The sequence below is a fragment of the Dipodomys merriami genome, unplaced genomic scaffold (genome assembly GCF_024711535.1).
Source record: "Dipodomys merriami isolate MVZ:Mamm:240054 unplaced genomic scaffold, mDipMer1.0.p SCAF_32, whole genome shotgun sequence".
NCBI lineage: Eukaryota > Metazoa > Chordata > Mammalia > Rodentia > Heteromyidae > Dipodomys > Dipodomys merriami.
The window spans coordinates 6,636,898-6,658,442 of record NW_027204715.1 but is presented as its reverse complement, the minus strand read 5'-3'; the positions used below and the strand labels follow the sequence as shown (position 1 = coordinate 6,658,442).

At 54.9% G+C, this 21,545-nt stretch overlaps 1 protein-coding gene across 1 annotated transcript in view; it reads left to right on the top strand.

Moving 5' to 3' along the window:
- The window catches only part of Dap (death associated protein), a 39,609-nt gene extending 20,089 nt beyond the window's left edge, over nucleotides 1-19,520 (top strand). The window contains exons 3-4 of the mRNA XM_070042189.1: nucleotides 17,248-17,290; nucleotides 18,148-19,520. Of these exons, the coding sequence (XP_069898290.1) occupies nucleotides 17,248-17,290; nucleotides 18,148-18,261 (157 nt within the window). The 3' untranslated portion in view covers nucleotides 18,262-19,520. The remainder of the gene's footprint in view (nucleotides 1-17,247; nucleotides 17,291-18,147) is intronic.
- Nucleotides 19,521-21,545: the final 2,025 nt, after the last annotated feature.

Below are 21,545 nucleotides of genomic sequence, written 5' to 3'. Positions count from 1 at the left end.
ATGTAGGAATGTAGTCTTCAAGAGCTGGTCTCTCCTTGTCTGCCTGTAGTAGTTTGAACTTGAGCTTAGTAAGGAAGGAACCCCGAACTCCCCCAGGTCCAGGGCAGCCTCTGGTCAATGTCTGCTTTGGTGTCTACAACACACACGTCTCCGCTGAAGTGGTGACAACAGAGCGAGACAAGCATCTGTCACTTCTGGAAAGGGGGGAGAGTTCAGGCGTGAGCACTTCTCTCCCTGTGAGAAGCTCACCGCGTGCTGGAGGAGACGGAAGTGGAGGAAGCGGAGCAGGAGCTCACGGGGCCAGCTGGTCCTCACTGAGTCAGGGACTGCTTTGGAGGAAGGGTGGTACCCAGGTAGGAGTTGGCACCTGATTCCAGTCCTTTCTGGAATTCGAGTGGTGTGCTCATAAAGCCTCTGAGTTCAGTGGGTGTGGTTTGTTTTCACTAGAATCGTGTCTCGTGGGGAGGACAGTATCGGTGGTATACTGGCTGGCTCAGAGCCGCACGAGCCCCCCTCCTGGGCTGACTGTGGTGTACCTGAACAGCGCGGCCCTTGTGCTTTGTCATTTGCTTCAGTAACCTTCCAAACATGCCTGACCAGTGCACTGGATGAGTCGCCAGGAGCAGGCAAGTTGGAGGAATCCGCCCTTGCGGATGGCATCACAACACAACGTTATAGTGAGGATGAAGGTTCTGGAGCATAATGAAATGCATAGCCAGTGCAGGCTAGGGATCTGAGTGAGGTGGGAGCTTGGTTTTGCATATTTACTCTTCAGCTTTAGTGTCTGGCCTGAAGCCTTTGATAGAATCTGTCCCTGGAAAGAGCTATGTGATAATTAGTGTCTGTAGCTTGCAGTCTTTTTCCTTACTTCTTAAATAGGCTCCTAGGCTCGGGAAATGTCGCATTTGTCACTTGCCCTGGGCTTCTTAATACTTGTTTCTGTGTGCGCCTCCACCCCTTATCTGCTGTCCCTTACATGAGCTTCATGATGGTGCCTCCCAGTGCTCAGATGACCAGCACAAGAGCAGGGCTGTTTTCCAAGTTGCTGCCCCCATGTTCTTGAGCTGTTCTTACAGCCTCGTGAAAGACGGGAAACCCTTTGGGAGACCCACGTTGGTCCAGCCAACCTGACCTTGTGCAAGTCAAGTTACATTTGTAACATGGAGTATGTGTCTGTGTCTGTGTGTGTGGCTTAATTTCCATGGTTTTCATTGTTCTTTTAATCTTAAGAACTACCAATTCAGTATCTTCCCTCTTTGTCAGCCTAGGCTGTTACCCTGAGAGGAATTAACTACTGAGATGTTTTGAAACTGCCTGCTCTTTCTTGGGGGTGGGGGCGGGGAGGACGCAGGTGCGCGAGGCATGTGTGCCTGTTTCTCTGGTGTTGACATTCCATCAAGAAGCACGGCTCTGGGCGATCACGGTCCCTGCTGATGGCTAGGACTTGGCGGCTGCCGTGGCCAGAAGCATAAAGACGCAGAGAGGATTTGTCGGTACATCAGACGCTGGCCGTGCTGCTGCGATGGCTGCTGCTCGGCTCTGCGGGCTCCTTCCTGGCTGCAGTTCTTGGAATGGTAACGTTGGAGACGACTTGAGTGTCTGCCTCTGGGTGGTCGGTGGCTGGGGTGCCAGGACTCTCCTTGGCACTCTTCACTCTCACGTGGGTCCCAGTGAGCACGCAGCCAGCAGCCAGCCTGTGCAGCAGGGAATACCTTGAGAGTTAGCACAGAGGCCAGGAAGAGGCTTGAAGGACTATTGTTTTCTCTTGCTACCTGGAGATTTCAAGGAGGTTGCTTGGCCCATACATATCTTTCTGAAAAGTTCATTATCAGTCATGGTTTTTAAATTACATTTGGCATCTATCCCAGCCTATTGTTCCCACTAATTCTCCATCAGTGGCTCTCAATGTTTGCTTCTCTCTCATACCCTACTGCCTACGGAAGTGGTGAACAATCTCCCACTTCTTAAATGCATCCCACTTCTTAAACCGGCCGCAGCACTCCGTGGAAGCCAGCAGAGTTGATCCGAGGTGAATGCCGAGCCGAGTGGAATGGAAATTAATGAAAGTGACCCTGACTGATACCCACATCCCCTGCTGGGGAAATTAACAACTGTGTTTATCTCTGCTAAATCTAGGCATGGTGTAGCAAGAGGCATCCTGTCAGGACCAATTTGGGATCCTCAAATTAATTGTTACATGTGACAGGCTGACAGGTAGAGAAAGTGATAAATAGCTCCTGCAGAAATTCCACTGTGAGTGCTTCTCATGGCCAGGGGGCGCAGATGATGGAGCAGGAAACATCCTCCCTCCTGACAGCGGCTCACCCCCCTTCCAGACAACCGGCCCTGCTGTCCCGGAGTCCTTAGTTAACCCCCACTCTCCTCCACCCTGGGGTAGCAATGGCCCTAAGCATCGTTCCCATTGTGTTCAAGGGTGCCATTTACCAGGAAGCAATCTAACTGATATTTTTAAAGGTGTTTTCTGGGTCCTTGGGGATTGCCAGGTAGATGCCCACGAGACATCACCAGTTGGTGTGAGTTCCTCAGGGTCAACAGATGGGGCCTGGCAGCTGTGGCTGGGGTGCAGTGGGTGTGGCCGGGCACTGCAAGTCCACCCAAGGTGAGCAGGAGCGCGTGGCACTGGGGCCAGGCTGTGAATTCCTCCCAGGGTCGTCATGAGCTTGGACAGTGGTCGCCATTCCCAGTACTACAAGAAGTCACTGCACCCGGACCCTGGGCATGTGTGTCCTCAGGCAATCCAGCATTTTCCATTGCCACCCCTCCCGCTTTCCCTCTCCCCTCTCAGAGAGGATTGTGGCATCTGTCCCTATCATCCCATCATCCCCCCCCCAGCAAACAAATGAGTCACAACTCCTGGAAACATGGCCATCCTTATCATCTGTTTATCTGTGCTTGCTTGTTTCTTTTTCCAAATTCTTTCCCATTCTTTTTGCCTTTAGATCTTTGCTGATTTTATTGTTTATTCATGGTACACGTGTTCGTGCCTTCAATAGTATGGGGTGCAGTTATCAAACTCTTTTAAGTGATTATTTCTTCCTGCAGAGATTTAATAACCAGGTCAGTGACTACTGTCACTTAGAAGCTGTGACGAATGTTAACAATATTTAGACAGAACTGTGACACAGTGATGTGACTGGAAAATAGCTGTGGCTTGGATTGACGGGGGGTTACAGTACCCCATGCTGCGAGGCTCATCCCAACACCCAGCCCTGGGAATAAAGATGTAGAGTTGTCGGTTGATCAGTTGGTTGGTTGGTTTCCTTGGCCTATTTCATAAATGAATGCCCTGAATTCTATTCTATTCTTTTCTGTTCTATTCCCTGAGTTAAGAACTCTTATGCTATATGTCTCATATGTGTGTTATATCAAACCACATATTCCAAACTTACATGTCAGGGCTGCTCTCATTTCCTGTCACATCAGACAGCTTTTCAGAGGTCTGGGTTTCCGTGTGACTCATGGTTCTAAGTTCCATGTGTCTTCTCTCTGTAGAAGGAACCCTCGGCTTCATTTAAGAGTCTGTGTTGCAAGTCAGCATTGCTGCTCCCAATCCTAATTACCCTTTCCATGTTCAAGTCGAAGGTAAAACACACAAGCACCCTGATTGAATGTCACACCCGTCGTGTGATGATGTCCTCAGAGGTTCGGCCCCAGAGCCTCGCTCCTTCCAGATTCTTCCTGTGCACGCGGTGTGCGCCTCGGCATTCAGTGTGAGGAGCCAGCTTGCTGTCTCCTTCTACCGGAGGCTGGAAGGTGAAGTCAGGGAGGCCTGTCTTCGAGGCCTTGTAGATGGCCCTTCTCCCTGTGGTCCTTTGTACGGTCTGCATCCTAAGCACTTTAAAAAAAAAAAAAAAAAAACCTGTTCTAGAGCTTGAACCCAGGGCCTGGGCACCGTCTCTGAGCTTATTTGCTCAAGGCTAGTGCTCTACCATTTGAGCCACAGCTGCACTTCTAGCTTTTTGCTAGGTAATTGGAAATAATAATCTCAAAGACTTTCCTGTCTGGGCTGTCTTTGAACCACAGTCCTCAGGTGGGCAGCCCCATGGCCGAGGCTCTGGGAGTTGAATCTGAACAGGGAGGCCGTGTCTCAGCCCGGAAGACACCCTCTCTCGCATAGGTTGTTGCCGCCTCCGGCCCTCACTGTGCCTCTGCTGGCACGTACCCCACCCTGTCTCCTCTCTGAGGAAGGGCGTGCACCACAGCACATTCCCCCTGCCACACGTACAGTGCTGGGCGCTCAGTCCTGAGTCCCAGGTGCGGTTTAATCCAGTCAGTCCTGGAACGGTCATGGAGACAGATTCCCAGGGCTCCCCGAGAAGGATGGGCCCTAGCCAGGAGGCCATCCTGTGATCAGGAAGATAGGACATATACTAAACGTGCAGGGTGGGGCGTAGCTTGTACCAAATGCCCAAAATGCCAGGAGTCAGAAAGGTACACACCCTAACTGGCTTGAGTCTAAGCCCCCTAAACACCACTGTTTTCATGGTCCAAGGTAAATGGACCCCTGGTCAGATCTCTGCCCAGCCCCACCCTGTGCAGGGAGTGAATGTGGACACGACACAAAGCTCTCGGCTTGAGGTAAAACTCTAATGGAGGTTAAAGCTCCAGACCAGACCAAGGGGGACCCTCTGCCCGTAGACGCTGTCCAGTGTCCTTGGCCATATTGAGCTGTCTGCTGCCCCTGTCACTTGCAGTGTACAGAACATGCCATACCCCTTCCTCCCCCCAACCCAACACCCCCTGCCCCCGTCACCTCAAACCTGGAGGTAGAGCTCTGTGGAAGGTTTGCTTTCTTTGTTGGACAGTTCAGGTATTTCTAGAGGTCAATTCCTGTGTTCTCTTGGGTTTAGTTAAAGCTCCGAGTGTTCCTTATTAGCTCCATTACATGTTCCCTCTGCCCCCTTACAACACGCTCAGGGGGATCTCATTTCAACCAATTCTCCACGCAGGTGCTGTCGGGCTCCCGCCCTCCGTGCAGCCCTGCTTCCACTCAGTCTCGCTCACCACCTGCTTGTGCGGCACTGAATGCCTGCAGACCTGCTTCTCCTTGCCCCACCGTGTACACACACACACACACACACACACACACACACACACACACACACACACACACACACACACACACACACACACACACACACACACACACACACACACACACACACACACACACACACACCATGGATGAATTTTTTGCCCATAGAATTCTCTGGATCTGTGAGCACGCATCTTGAAGTTTCTAGCAGCAAGTTACAGCCTGGCTGTCAGTCCCATTTCCCAGCAGGTGCTCTGTGAGATTCTGCCCTCAGGAAGTCCTCGGGTGATTGCTCATTTCCATTGCTCACGCACGGGAGCCCCTGGGATCATCCGGGCACTGCTGCGCATCCTTCCACCCCAGGTGCTGGCCGAGAGCAGAGCTGTGAGGCCCAGCAGGCAAAACGCTGCCCCTCCCCAACATCACTGACCTCCTTTTTGCTTTTTGTCCCCTAGTTGGGCCTGGGCTTCTCTGGCAAGGGTGGCACACCCCTTCCCAAGACTGTGGAACTCTGCTGACTCTCCTTCAAGCCACCATGTGCTGAAATTGTGTGCTTAGTCACCCCTCATAGAATCTTCACTGTGCCAGCCCTGGGAGCAGTGGGCCTGCTCTGGCTGCTCAGGAGCCCTGCCCACAGTCATTTGTGTCCCCTGTCCAACCTGTCTCAGGGCTGAGACAGGTGGAACCACGTGCCCCACCTGGGTTCTCAGCCTGGCCCGGCCTCTTCCCTGGGGTTCCCCACAGGCTCTGTGAGGGGCGCTGGCTGCTTCCCGGCACCTCAGAAGCCAGGGCGCATTCCTCAGGCAGGGGCCTACACCTTGTCCATCAGCACGCTCACTTTCCAGGCTCCTGACCCCGCCCAGAGCCCACGTTGCCAACGTCCCATCCCTGTGTGGCTCGTGTTCACGCTGTCAAGTCAGTCCTGAGGAGCGCTCTGTGTCTGCGCAGAGGGCAGGGAGCAGGGACTCTTCCACAGCCCCTCTGCGGAGCCTCCGTTTCCCATCTTTGGGGTGGGCTGGGGAAGTCTCATCTGCAGTTTTCCAGAGATGTATGCGATCGAGGCCGGCCTCTATACGTGGCACCGTGGTTCAACTCCAGAGGCTGCAGGGCTGGATTGTTGTGGGGAGCAGAGGGCACTGAAAAGCTTCCCTTCATTTTTGTTGTTACAGTTGATGTTGGAGAGGCTCCCTATGTAGCCCAGGCTGGCCTCTAACTCGGGATCCTCCTATCTCTGCCTCCCAGGTGCTGATTATGGCTGTAAACACCGTACCTGGGTCCCAGGTTTTCTCTCTTGCCTTAGTGCTGGGTGGCGATTTCCCCTGCCTTGTTCTGAAGGTCAGAGTGGCCAAATCTCCGGTGCTCAGGGTTCCCTTCCAGCACAGCTGGACTGTGGACCTTGAGCTTCTCAGCATCACGCTGAGCTGGCTTGATGCCGGCCACTCAGTGGCCCAGGTTTCCCGTGGAGGGGGTCAGGGCGCACTTCTGGCCAGTGCCCCAGTGACTTGATGCTCTGCCCCCCAAGTACTAGGACCAAACTGACCGGGTGCCCTAAACAATACAAGGCAGAGGTCCCTAACTCTCGTTTCTGTGGGGAGCTGGACACGTTTCCCTTTTCTATTTCTCCCTACTTTATCTTGTTAGAGTAAAATAAATCCTTGCTAAAACTTCTACCTTGTGAGACTCCCTTGTTGTGCAACCCATTGAAATTGTTTTTATGACTGGATCTCCAGGACCTGTGATTCCGTGTAGAAATGAGCAAGCTGACAGAGGTTGGCGAGCCAGTCAGAAGTTGAATCTCAGGAGGTGACAAACTCCAGAACTCCTTCTAAATGGAGCTACAAGGAGACCAGTATTAATAAGACTGAACTAATCAAAAGATTCATTCTTCTCCTAATTTACAGAATAGGAAAACCTCGATGTCTTCTTAGAAGGTCCTGAGCTCAAGAAATGTGGGAGGTGCGGGAACCCCTTCACCCGTCATCTGGGGATACAAGGACCTTCAACGTAGCAGTCAGAAAGATCCATATCCTTAAGATATCCTCAAACGCTAGGAATTACCCAAGTCACCCTGAGTTCCCTGGACAGGAATAATGGATAGACATTTTGTAAGAAGAGTCTAAACACAGAACTATCCCCAGAAAAATAATGACTTCCTCATTTGTCTGTGCCAGTAATGGGGTTTGAACTCAAGGTCTGTGCACTGTGTGTGTCTTAGCTCTTTCTGCTTGAGCAAGGCTTGCACTCTACCACTTGAGCCACAGCTCCACTTCATAGTGCCTTTCTTACTGTGACAAGGCCTCTACCCAATCCAGAGATAATGTCCAGACTACACCTTTGACGAGGCCATTTGAATCAGTTCACCTACCTCTCATTCTCTGCCTCAGTTCCTCTTCTATTTAAACCTGAGGTGTGTCTGGACCCGAAGCTAGGTTGAGATGCTCTCTGCTTTCCCACATGTGGTCTCCACATTCATGTCTTTCCTTGACCTTCACCTTCAAAAGGATGTAAGAAAAACAGCAGTGAGCACTGGGCAGCCTGGACCTTCCCCTTCCCTAAGAGCAGTGCCTGAGACAGGAGGGATGTGGATAACTCAGCCTCTTTGACCTGAGCCCCATATTCACCAGCACAGGGAGTGTGGGCATGTGCAGCATCTTTCACAGCCAGCTGCCTGGCAGGCCTGTGTACAGGGCGCCCTCTGACGGGGTCTGTGCTCAGAGCCATCGGACAAGCAGCCTCCTGGGTCACCTCTTAGCTTAGGCCCTGGCCATCGCTCCAGATGGTCCTTTTCAGAGAAACCTATGCCATCCTGTTTAACCTAATAATTGCCAAGCCCTATCCATCCCCAGGCATGCCTCCAGCCTGGGCATTGAGCACACCTGGGCAGTGAGATGGGATAGAAAGGCCTTCGTTAACCCTTTTCTAGCCGTGGGACTTAGCATCTATGGTTGGCAGGGTGCTGGTTTGGTTGGCATGACACGATCGACAAGACAGCTGTACATCACTGGAACAGGTCATTCCTCTGGGCTGTGTGGGAATGTGTGGTGCATTCCAAACAGCAAACACTAGAGCACGCGTTAAGCATAGACCCTCGCCAGCTTGTATTCATTGTCGTAAATGGCAGCCTGATCTGCTTTCTAAGTATGCATGAAGAAATGCGGTGCTTGCTTCCGCTATAACTCAGACCCGAGGAGCAGAGCGGCCGTCCGCAGGCTCCTGTGAGCGGGGCGTGGTGAGCGTGCGAGCAGAGGCATTCCTGTGAACACGTCAGTTACGTGCGCACCAATTTTTGTTTATAGGATGTTTTAGATTTCTTCCCCCAACCTTGCTTTCTTAAGGAGTTTAATGTTTTCTGACATTGCAGTTGTCTATGGCTCTTTACCCAATGAGCACAAACTTTCAGTTGGTGACAGTTCAGTTAGTGACAGGCTTTCAGCTAGTGACAGGCCTGTTGAAGACGTCATTCCTGAACAGGTCCACGCCATCCCCTCGTGCCTGTGAGCCTGGCTGCAGGCTCTGAGAACGCGTTGTGGGCCTGTTATGTGGGGGTGCATTTAGTCACTTTTTCCTTGGCTGTGGGGAGGAATTATTGACCTTGGCTCGTGGTTCTAGAGGTTTCTCTCCACAAGCCTTGGCTGTGTTGATTCTGGCTGCAGAGTGTTGGGGCAGGAGCCGGAGGCAGAGCCCAGTCACCTCCGGACAGGGAGCCACGCGAGAGGGAGGCCTGCGACAAGATACCACTCCCCAGGGGCCTGTGTCCTCCAGCCAGCCCCTGCCCAGCGCCCCCGGGAGGGCTGGGCCTGTGGGGGACATTTCCATCCAGAGCATGCCCAGGGCCTTGCCTACACGCCAGTGTCACCAAGAAAAGCCGGCGGCCACACACTTTGTGACGTGTTTCCAGAACAGCTCTGCTTTCCACACTCAGCACCGACATGAAGTGGGTTGAGTGAGTGGTTATCAGCTTTTCAAAAAATTGTATTTTGCCAGTCCTGAGGTGCCCAGGACTGGGTGCTGTCCCTGAGCTTCTTTTGCTCATGGTTAGCACTCTACCACTTGAGCCATAGCCCCACTTCCAGATTTTGGGTGGTTAATTAGAGATAAGAGTCTCATTGACTTCCCTGTTTGGGCTGGTTTTGAACCATCATCCTCAGATCTCAGCCTCCTGAGTAGCTAAGATTACAGCCACCGACACCCAGCTGCTATCAGCATTTTTAAACAGTGAAGTAAGATCAGGCAGAAACTGTAGCATGCACACCATACTGTAAATGCCAAGATTCAGAGAGAGAGAGAGAGAAAACGTCCATTTGTACTAAGCTTCTTAGTTCCCATGGGAAGACGTCAGTGCTGTGTGTACATGAGCATACGCACGTACACACACACACACACACACACACACACACACACACACACACACACACACACACACACACACACACACACACACACACACACACACACACACACACACACGAAAGACCCAGGGTGGACACAAAAAGGCTGTCCAGGGGTCGGTTGGCATTGTTAGTGCTCCGTGCTGTCAGCCCAGAGAAGGCTGAGATGGCTGACGATGGAGAAGGAATTCCCTGATCTCGTTTTTCACCCTGCCTTGCCAAGCATTTAACTTAATTGAATGAATCCGGTGTCACACTGTGTAACTGTCCAGAGCTCAGCGTAGCTTCTCGCTGTGAGCCAGCAGAGGTCCCCATGATGCTCCTCGCCATCTTGGCAATTCCTGGTCCACAGCGCCCTGCAGAGGAGCAGTGGTGCTGAGACGGGCGGGACACAGTGAGGAGAAAGCGCTGGAGTCCCAGGTCAGCTGAATGGAAAGCGAGAGAAGGTCTCCACACCTGGCACAAACCACACTGTGTGTAAGGCGATTTACAGCCCTGACCCTCCTTCATGTGATCACTGCACATTTGCTTGGGGACTGCGCAGGCCCCTCTAGGCATCGGTGGCTCACACCAGTAATCCTGGCTATCCAGGAGGTTGAGCTCTGAGGATCATGGTTCGAAGCCAGCCCAGGCAAGAAAGCCCCAAGTCTCTTATCTCCAATTCACCATTAAAAAGCCAGAAGTGGAGCTGGGGCTCAAAATAGCAGAGCATTAGTCTTGAGCAAAAACACGCTCGGAGACAGTGCCCAGGCCCTGACTTGAAGCCCTAGGACTGGCGTAAAAACAAAAGCAAATGTTTTGAAAAATTCTAAATTTTAGAAGCCCCCAGGGTTCCAGGTAGAGAACCCTCGAAGGCTCCGAGCTGAGTGAAGGTGAGCGGCTTCCCCCCTTCCCCCGCAGCCAGCCTGGGTGAAAAGTCCCAGTCCCTGTCCTTGTGGTCAGCAAGAGCGTGCTAGGCCCAGTGCTCCGCGCTGACGCGGGGTGTGTGCTGAGGCTCCCCGTCCCTCTGTGCCCCGCACACCTGTCAGTCCTTCCACACACATGAGCCACCATGGCGGCCAGCCAGGGAGAAGGCTCCCTGGAGATGCCACGCCCAGGCTGCCATGTAGAGGCAGCTGGCACAGGCGACCACCAGGCCTGAAGAATCTTGTTACCCGTCCATTATGAATGATTGAATTACCTGCCATATTTATAGCAACGTCTCGGGAGTGGCCCTTTGGTTTATTTCGCTTAATTGTTAGGGGAAGGAGTCTCTTTAGAGCTCACTTCATGGGCTCCTCCCTCAAAATGATACTTCCAGAATTCTGGAATAGAATCCCACAAGCGGGCGGCTGGCTTGAGGGCCCCGTGGGGTGCAATAAACAGAGCCACCCGTGCGGGGCCTTCCCTGCTGCGTGCACCGCCCTGGACTTTGACACCAGCCCTGCACATTGAGCAACCTACACTTAGAGTCGGTTTATTATAAGACAGCGCTTTAGGAGCCTAAGAAAGACCTATGGTTTATAAGAAGGAAGCCTGTGCCTGTGCTCTCCTTCTGTGCTGAGCACTCACAAAGCATTTGGGCGAATGTAGCCTGCCATGTGGCTCGGCTGCTCTTTGTGTTCAGTGATGAATGCTCCAGCAGAATAACCACTCGCACGCACACATGCGGGTGACCGTGACTGGACAATGACAGTCACCGGGCAATGGCCTGAGAGAGAAGGGAATTGCGGAGTTAAGGCCTGGGTTCTTCAGTATTTGAGGATGTGGCTGAGGAGTCAGAGCACATCACTCAGTCACTGAGCACGGCAGGGATGGCAGCGGCAGGTCTGTGTGTCGATGTGTCCATGGGTACCACGGACCCTTTGACACTGGGTTGGGTCATTTGTCATGAGGGACATCATACAGTACCTACCACGAGCTACCTCTGAGCTGAATCTGATTTCCCTACCTGCCATTTCTGGGCCACTCTAGATTTTTTTTTTTTTTTTTAGGGAAATCATCCCTTCCTGGCCACCAGCAGGAGAGTAGGCCTGTCTTTTCTGTTAGATCTGTGCAGTCTCTTGAAAGTGGTCTTTAATAAGTTGCACACCCCATCTCTCTCTCCCTTCCTGCCCCCAGCGAACCTTCCCAGGCATCTTCAATGGCAAAGATTCAACTCTGCTTCCATTGCCTACTCCCTGCAGAAGCTCTTAGCCCGAGGCCCCTCTTCCAAGGCAGAAAAACTGCCCACTGGTTTTCAAGGCCCAGAAAAAGTAGAGGAAGAGCTTGTTTGCTTGGAAATGCCAGGATTGGGTCCACGGCCAGTGGAACCAGCTCAGCCAGATTGTTAAGTAACAGCAAAAAATCAGCCCACAGATGTGTAATCACTCTCCAACTCTGAGGCTCACCGTGCACAGGAGGTGGTGTGGCTTCCTCAGAACTAAGCAGCAGAGCGCCTGCTCATCCTAACTGCTCCACTCGGGCCTCCCTGGGCCAACCGTGCTCCTGTTGTGCTGACAGCATTTGCTGAGCATCTCTGTGCCCCCTGGCACGATGCTGGGCACGGGGCATGTGGCCGAGTCCACTGCTGTCCTTGGTGTATCATGTGTGGAGGTGGGAAGTTTTCATAGCAGCACAGCTGGGAAGGCCAAGCCCTGCCCTCCCCGGGGTCAAGGAAAGCAATGGAAAGGCAACGCGTGGCCAGCCCCGGAGGTTGGCATTTAGCAGCTGGCTCAGCCATGAAGGTGGTAGCGGGCAGGGAGAGCGAATGCATGTGTTTGTCCACAAAGGAGGGAGGGGGGAAGGAGTCTTGATTGTAGAGCCCCAGTAAAGCTGAGGATCTTTCTAGAATCGTCTGTCAGCTTGGAGTCGGCCAGCCACATCTTCAGCGCCCAAACTCGGCTGTCCTGCCGCCTGTGACCGCCCTCTGCTGGTGGCCGCCGGGGACAGCAGGAGACCCGGACCCTTTCCCTTTCCTGTTTTGTTTCTGGGTGAACAGTACAATGCCATCTGCGTGGCAGCCATTTCTGAGAACCACCGGGCAGGAAGCGCGGGTGCCCGGTCCGACAGCCGTGCCAGGGCTCGTAAAGACGCGGGTGCTGTCTGTGTCCGGATGGCTCCGTGGGGAGGCCGCAGGGGCGTCCACCCGGGCACCCATTTAAACGAGAAAACCCACACGGGTCTTCCTCCGTCCCCTTCTCGGGCTTCTCCCTGGATTTAGACGGAGACTCCCAGCCCGCTGTGTGGAGGCGGCGGCCAGGTGCCTGCATTTTCCAGAACCTTCCCCCTCCCTCCCCCGGGCCCGCCAGGCGTTCTGGCGCGCAAGGGCCGCCGAGTCCTGCACGCGAGAAAGCCTTCCCCGGGTGCGGCACTGGCCCGAGCTCTGACCCGTGCCCGGCGATGGAGAGGGCGCCCGCGGCGTGGCCCGCGTGTGCGTGGCCTCGTGATGGAGCGGTCTCCGGGCGCGTGGGTCCGCGTGCGTGGCTCTGCGTCAGGGCGCTTTGCGCGTGGGCCTGCGTGCGCGATGGACAGGGCGCCTTGCACGTGGGCCCGTGTGCGTGACGGAGACGGCGCCGGGCGCATAGGCCTGCATGCGTGACGGAGACGGCGCCGGGCGCGTGGGTCCGCGTGGGCAGCCAGGCGATCCGCACGGAAGACCGCGCCCCCAGCCCGTGGCAGAGTGCGGAGTGCACCAAAGCCCGTGGCTCCCAGAGCTCGCTCCTCCCCTTGGGAGTCACCGGTGTTTCGGGGGTGGGGGGGAGGAGGAGGCTCGGCTGGGAAGAGCTCGCAGGCCCGCAGGCCCGGCCTGCGCCGGGGCACGTGGATGGTGCAGGCTGCGCAGGGCGCAGGGACCCCAGCCGGCAGTCTGGAGACCTAGGAGCAGGGACCTCAGCTTCGGCCCCGTCGGAGGACCAGCAGTGCCACCTGGCGGCCGTGTCCCCAGGTGCCGAAGGCCTGGCCGCCCGGCCTGCTCACCAGGGACCGGCCCTGTTGTGACCGCTTTGGTGCCCATAAAACTAATAGCCCCAATAGCTAAGACCAGGCCAGAAGGACAGTTTAAGAACTCCAAATGGGCAGGGGAGGATTTGTTTTCCCTCTATTTCAACTAGAAATGGTTTCGAAAACATTCCAGGTGGGAATATACTTCCCATGGATGTCATGAGCAGCCCAGAGAAGGTCTGAGAATTTGTTTCCAGCTTGCCGTCGGCCCCTCCCTCCACGCTTCTCTGCACGGGCTGCACGTCTTCCATTCTGTTCACAGAGAACACCTCTGTGTGCAGAGAGTGGGTGGGAGCTCCCACGTCTGCACACACACCCAGCATCTGTTCTTCCGTGCCACAGCTGGACAAAGCCCCTCTCCCAGGGCGGTGGCTGCTCCAGCGGCGTTGCCTGGGCCTGGGGAGACCCGGGATGTAGCCTGAGGTGGTGTCTGCAGCCAAGTAAGGAACCCGGCCGCTCCCTGCTTGCTAATAGCTTCTCTCCTGCTGTAGGGAAAGCGCTGGGAGTTCCCATCCTTGGGACTGACTTTGGCCCTGCCTCTTCTTTTGACCAAGGATGGACAGGCCTGGGAAGCCTCTTCCACCCCCTCCTCCTCCTGCCTTTCCTGATGGGGCCTTGCGGGGCTGGCCCCTGTCTCTGTCTCCTGGGCTGTAATGGAAAGTGGGTCAGAGAGCCGGTGGCTCAGCGGTGACCCCCTCCCGCTCCTGTCCTCCCGAGCATGGCCAGCTCTCCCTGTAATGAGCCGGGGCCCACCTGCAGCTCTTTGCTATCCTGGGCCATTAGGTCAGGCCCTCCTTCCTCACGTCTCCCGGGGCCCGGAGCCCACACAGTTGGCAGCCCGGTCAAGCGTGCAGATCAAATAGAGAGCTTCCTCTTCAAGTCAGGTTTTGTGACATCCGTTTTGATGGAGACTTCGCTGACTTTGGACACAGTTCTGTCCTGAGCACTCGGGGTGTAACTGCCCGCCAAGCTCAAGGTCATGAGTGTTAGCAGTGGGAGTTCAAGGTGGCTGGGGGGGAGGGAGGGGAAAAGGGGGCATATCATTACTGTCACTGCCATCTTCATAGCTGGTGTTTGTGAAGAGCTTGCTATGGGCTAAGCAGTCTGTGTGTGTGTGGTGTGTGTGTGTGTGTGTGTGTGTGTGTGTGTGTGTGTGTGTATGAACATACCCATATAGTCACCTCGTGAAGGAGATACTTTCTAATCTACATATTAGATGAGAAACTAAGCCTCAGAAATGTCAGGTACCAGCCTACCTGCAGATCATTGGTAGAGTCAGGATTCAAACACAGACCAAGTGCAACACTGCTATCTCCATTTACTGGTATCTGTCACCACCTTTCCTCCTGCTGGGACCTGAATGGGTGGTTTAGGCCTTCACCGCCCTGTGCTCCTGTTGAGGTGCTGGAGTGGAGTACTGACCAGGAGCCCAGCCCCAAAGCTCTGTCCAGCTGCCTGCCTCCTGGGTTTCATTCTCAGCCTCTCTAGCCCGGCGTTCCCTCCATCCAATAGAAATCACACCTGCTAAGCTACTAAGGAAAGTGGGTCAGTAAAGTCAGAAAGCAAATGCTTAGATAGATTTGAATATAACGTACTGTCTGATTGAACAAGAACCTCTAGGATTACGTTGAGAGCTTAAGGTTCTGCATCTCTAAATCATTTCCAGAAGACAGAATTTAAAATGTGAGTCCCCAGATGAGGGACTTGTACTCATGGCCATGATCACAGGCCCTAGACAAGCTGTATTCCAAGTCCAGCTCCCTGCACTGCTGTGTAACCTTCGGGCAGGATGCTTACTGTTATCTGTAAAATGGCAGTAACAGTGCCCTAACGTAACAATGGAGAAGGTTTGATGGAATCATTCTCCAACTCTGTGTCACACCCATAGTAGGTGATCAACAAATAGTAACTATTATTTCCCTAGATTGAGAGAAAACAGAGCAAACGGCAGGTTGAGTGCTGTTCATCTCTCCTGCACAAACATCTACTAGTCCTTCAACCATATGTGACATTGAATTTCTTTGTAAAAAAACATTTGCAGAAAATGACTTGGACTTGCACTTAAGTCAGACCACAAAGGGAATGATCCTGTAAGTAGAACTCTCTGGAAAAGCTCAGGATCTGCTGTGACCTTTGGTAGGATCTGTGCTGTGACGTGATCTCCTGCAGACCTGCAAGCCTGCCTTTCTCCCCACCCTGGAGTCCACCGCTGTGGCATCCCACCCACCCAATCCTGCCAGAAGCTTGGGGGAGCAAGCGGAGCACGGGTCTCCCCACACCCAGGTTCATGCGCTGCGTGGGAAGGGGCTCTGCAGGCGTGTGAGGGGTACCGCAGGCCCCGGCTGCCCGGCCACTTAGGTGCGGCCTGTGGACAGGAATGGCATGTGGTAGCCAGAAATACAGTCATGGCGTCCCAGCCCCCTGCTGGTGAGGACGGTTAGGAATCCCCGAGCACAGAAAAGACATCAGTGGTGGGCAGTATTGGGGCCACGGGGTTGCATATGATGTTGAAACTGAGTTCTGTAATGGCCACGCTGGAGTTCAAGGAGGGCTTTGGGCTCAGGGCGGCTGAGCATGGTGAACATCCAGCCTGCCCGTATGGGGCTTCCAGGAAATGCTGGGGGCACGGCCTTCCTCACCAGGGAAATGGGGAGACCAACAGGCAGGGCTCTTCGGTTGCATGTGATCTCCGGGAGGGGCGGTGTGCATGGGCAGCGGCTGGGTCCCTGTGGCAGAGCTGCAGCCTGCGCTGACTGACGGTGGGAAGTGGTCGTCCTGACGGGAAATCAGTGGGAAGGCCTGAGCCGCAGGAGGGCAGGGGTGCCAGCCTGGGCTGTTTCTGTCCCCTAAGACATCTTCAAAGCGGCCCCTGCCAGGAAGATTCCCACAGATTCCGTCAATCCTCGGAGGAGGTTGTGCGTTGTGTGCAGATTTTATTTCAGGCCCAGCGATACACCCAGACTTGTTATCAGGCTTTCTCATTTGTGAACTTTAGTGCAGCTTCCCTACCTCAGAAAGGATTTTATATCCACATGCGACCAACAGCCATTCTCAAGCTGAAGACAGATCTTGTTAACCGGAGATGGAAAAGGTAGAACTTGGGGCTTTGGGCCAAGCTTGCAGGGGACCCAAGACGCAGCCAGTGCTGGGCAAAGGAGGGGATGAGCCGTCACAGCAGCCCCTCGGCAGTGCGGGACCAGCCCTGCCCATCCCCTTCTTTGGGTCAGAAGAATGCACCGGAAGCATGGTTCTCGCAGGGGTTTGGTTTTGTGGTGGTTTTGCTTTTGTTCTGGGCTGGGACCAGGGCTTAATGTCAGAACCTGGCGCTCTCTTTCCGCTTCCTTGCTCATGAATGGCGTTGTACCACTTGAACCACACCTCCCAGGTCAGCAGTTGGCTGGTTCATTGGAGGAGGTGTAGTCTTGCAAACTTGTGTTCTTGCCCAGGCTGGCTTTCAACCACGTCCTGAAGGCCTTGGTGGGGGTCAGCTGCTGGCATTGGGCTGTTTTTTTTTCAATACCATTTTAAAGCAAGAGCCTCACCTGTGCTGGGTGCACAGGGATTTTCCTTCTTTCCGTGCTCTGCTGTCTACCAGCCCAAGTACAGCATCGGATAGCAATGCAGGGTGGCCTGCGGGCCCCTGGGAAGGGACCCAGACCCCATCGCGTGGTCATTGTGACAAGTGATAGAGGAAGACTTCGGTCTGTTCACCAGTCCCTTGCCTCCTCCTCAGTTGGTGGAAAGTTCATTGTGCACCCTAGACCATAAACGTCCACTTCCACATTAGGCTGTTCCCTGTTGTGAGTTATGTGATTAAATCCACGCCTTCCCTTGTTTTTCCAGCCCTCCTAAGCCTACCGTGTTCATCTCTGGTGTTATTGCCCGGGTAAGTGCCTGCTGCCCATTGCATCCGCCCTGCCCCGGGGTGGGCCCCGCCCTCCTGTCCTCTAGCTCTGCCCAGGCTCTGCAGCCCTGGAGCTCCGGTCTGGGGACCCGGTTTCCCGTTGTCACATTTCACGGAGCATGCACCTGCGGTTGGAACTGGGTGGAGCTCCCAGCTAAGCCCCTGGCCGCCAGCCTTTGCCCTTCCCTGGAGACTCAGCCAGGACTCCCCAAACTACCAGGTGGTGTTAAGGTGCCTGAGTTGAGTACATTTTTCTCCTTTTAAAATGATTGAAGAAATGAATATAGAAAGTACATGTTGTGCTGGGTGCCGGGGGCTCACACCTGTCATCCTAGCTACTCAGAAGGCTGAGATCTGATGGAGGTTCAAAGCCAGCCTAGGCAGGAAAGTCTATGAGACTCTTATCTCTAATTAACCACCAAAAAGCCAGAAGTGGAGCTGTGGCCCACGTGGTAAAGCACTTGCCTTAAGCACTAAAGCTCAGGGACAACACCCTGAGTGTAAGGCCCAGGATTGTTCTAGAAGGAGACTAGGAAGGAGGGCGGGAGGGAGGGCATGTTGTGACACATGAGGATGAAAGTGGCGTCCCTGAGTGGTTCAGTGGCCACAGCCATTCACTTTTCCCCACCCCACCGCTGAGCGGAGGAGTTTCTGTGTCTCGGGGCACGGGGCCTCCCCCCCGTCCCTCAGTGTCGTTTCTGAATGGCCTGGGCCCCTTTGAGCCCCGGGAAGACAGTTTCTCCCCGTGGACCTGTGCTCCATCATCCCCTAGGCCCCCCTCCCCTGCGGGCGGCTCGAACCCATTTACTGATCAGCCGCGTCTCCCTGGCTCCTGACAGGGCGACAAGGACTTTCCGCCGGCGGCCGCCCAGGTGGCTCACCAGAAACCCCACGCCTCCATGGACAAGCACGCCTCCCCGAGGACCCAGAACATCCAGCAGCCACGCAAGTGACCCCGCGCCCCGACCCACGCCCAGACCCGCGGCCCCCACCCACCCAGCGCAGCTCCCCGACAAACCCCAGCGGCCTGCTTAATCCTGTGTGGCGGGGAAACCGAGCACAGAGCTCCCCACATGCTCTTCAGTGTCCACAATCAAAATGAGAAGGAGCTCAACGCGCCAACGCGGTCGGCGTTGTGCCTGGCGAGGTGGGAGGGGCACCGTGCCCACGAAGAGGACATCCTCGCGGCGGCTGAAAGTCGGCGCTGGCGTGCGTGGAGCCGCCTCCCCGCCTCTCCCTAAACGCAGAGGGCACAAGTTTGGAGACGTGATTGAGGTTAGGGCGCACACCCGTCCTGCTTGTTGCAGGAGGAGACTTCACCCCTGCGGCAGAGCGAGGGAGGAGGAGTTGGCAAGGTGGCGGCTTTTGCATGAGGCAGAGTCGGGAAGCTGAATTTCCCTCCTCTGGGGAACGGCCCCGGTGTGGGGCGACCCCGCAGGCAGACTGAGCCCACTTTCATTCCAGGAGTCATTCCGAAACCTCCGCACGTCTTCCAAAGGCCATCCAGCCCGCTCCAGTTCAGACAGGCTCCCTGGGACAGCCTGGGGGGGGGGGGGGGGGGCGGGGCTGTGTACCCAGACTCACAAAAGAGCTGCTTTGGCGCTTAGCAGGTGTTCAGGGTAGAAGAGAGAGTTCAGGGGCATACTCGAGAGTTGAATGTGTAACAGGGTGGCAAAGACCCCCGCTGTCCATCCCCAGGGCCTGAGACCCGCATTCCTCGGGAGGGAGGGCGCGGGCAGAGCCCCGGCTCACGTCTGCCCCGACCCTCAGAGCACATGGCCTTCTCCAGCTCCTGAGCCACTGCCCACCCCAGGCTGCCCGCACAGCCGCATGCCCCGCGGCCCCCTTGTTTCCTGGGCAGTGTGTGCTTCCTGGCGGGTTTACAGGAAGCAGGCATGCTGCCCACGCCCTGTGTGTGCTTTACCCCAGGCGAGACCGGGGTGGCTTTGGGGAGCCCAGGCCGGCCAGCGGCCTTGGGAGCTCATCAGGTGAGCGGCCGCCTCCACCTGACCTCAGAGCAGGCGGCGCCCATCGTAACATCCAGAAGCATCCACAGGCCCTCTGAGCTCTGTGGCAGGGGCCCCTCCCCCATGTCCCGAGGCGCGTGCCCCATGTGCGTCCCCGCCTGCTCACGGGTGCTCTCCAGAATGGGTTTCTCCATTACTGATCTCAAGGGTGATAACGATGATTAAAAACTCCGGCGTGTCTCCTCTGGCTTTGTTGTTCTTACGTCTCACATCTTACTCCGGATACCAAACGGTTTCGGAAAGACAAACATGCGTACGCGATGGATATTTCCAAAGCTCGCTTCCCACACACAAAGGTGAGCAGCTGGACACCTGGCACCTCGGGTATAATCATCTACCGAACTCGTCAGCGCACAGAAAGCTTAATACAGCGGGTTGAAGCGTTATTACTTGGGCTGGCAGCTGGTCCACTGCCAGGTCGGCCCTGGGGGAACAGATTTAAAAGAGAATTATTTGCGGTAAGCCCACAGCTTTTGACATGCAAGACATTTGCTTGTTTCAGAAGGTCTGGACCCTAGGAGGAAAACAAGGAAATAAGCACAGCTGTTAACCTAGGTCAGGACAGGCCTGGGAATCTGCATTCCCCAAAGCCCTCCTGTCCCATGGAGGCTGCCATTTACCGTCATGCATCCATCTTGTCTCCCACACCACACGAAGACACGTTGATGTTCTTACTCATTTTATCTCACAGGGCTCCGCACTGTGACCAGTGATGGCAGTGGAAAGGCCGCACAAACAAGGCTTTTCATGTCTTCGTGAACACCTGCCCATCCACACTGGTGTCTTCATAACCGAGGGCCACACAGACTGGCTCAAAACAGCAAGACAGCTAGACTGGTGGTGTGACTCGAGCGGTAAACACCTACCTAGTAAGTGCCAAGGTCCTGAGTTCAGACCCCAGTACCTCAAAATGCTCTGTCAGTTGGGGAGCAGAAGTTTGACGTGGCAGTGTAGGCAGGGCCCGCCACTCTGGGGCCCCTGCGGGAGGAAACGAATCTGCTCCAGCCTCTCGCTGTCACCAGCATTGCCGTTCTTTGGCTGGTAGCAGCAAACCCCGCTCTCGGCTGTGTGGCTGTCTCCTGTGAGTATCTGTGCCGGCCACCCCTCTTCCACGGGCCCAGACAACACATCAGCTCATAACCACTCTGCTCTGGCACGACCCCATCCTCGAGAATGGTCCGCACACACCTTGTTTGCAAATATGGCCCAGCCACAGTCCTGCGGGTCACTGTTCCTCAGACCCAAAAACCTACCGTGCACTGGAAAGCCAAGACCTGGATCCCAGCCTATGCCAAGTGCTTGGCTGTTCATGTAAGTCACTTTTCAGACATGTGCTATGAGGTTGCACCATCACTGGGCCCGGAAGGCAGAAAAGGAAGACCGAGAGGAGACCGGGAAAGATGAGTACCAGGCATGGAGGCCGCCTGCCCCTGGACCCAGTGGCTCGTGACACTCAGCCACCAGTGTCCTTGGCTGGGAGTTGTAGTGTTTCTGCTTGTTTCCTGTTGACCTGTTCACAGATGGATGGGGAAAGTCAACTTTAGTGCCCAAAACTTCACTGTCAGTGCTGGCACCTCAGGCTCACACCTGTAATCCTAGCTACTCAGGAGGCTGAGATCTGAGGATCTCAGTTCAAAGCCAGCCCAGGCAGGAAACTCCATGGAAGTGGAGCTTTGGCCTTGAGCAAAAAAGCTCAGGGAGGGCTGGGAAGGTGGCTCAGTGGTAGAGCTCTTGCCTTGCATGCGTGAGGCCCTGGGTTCGATTCCTCAGCACCATATAAGCAAAAAGAAAAAAGCCGGAAGTGGTGCTGTGGCTCAAGTGGTAGAGCGCTAGCCTTGAGCTGAAGAGCTGAGGGACAGTGCTCAGGCCCAGAGTTCAGGCCCCACAACTAGACCCCCCCCCAAAAAAAAAAAAAAGCTCAGGGACAGCACTCAGGCCCCGAGTTCACGTATCAGGACCAGCACCAGACAAAACAAAACAAAAAAGTCACTGTCAGCAAACATTTCTCCAAATAGGAGACATCAGCAGCCAATGAGAAAGATGCTTTTTAGTTAAACCATGGTGTAATACCACTTCACCAAGCCGGCTGGAATAAAAAAGCCAGGCGGTGGTGTTGGCGATCATCAGAGCCTTCACCTGGTGCTGGTGGGAGAACAGAAGCGTGGGGTCCCGTGTGGCCCCGCGGACTACCACCGGTTTCCCTGGAGCAC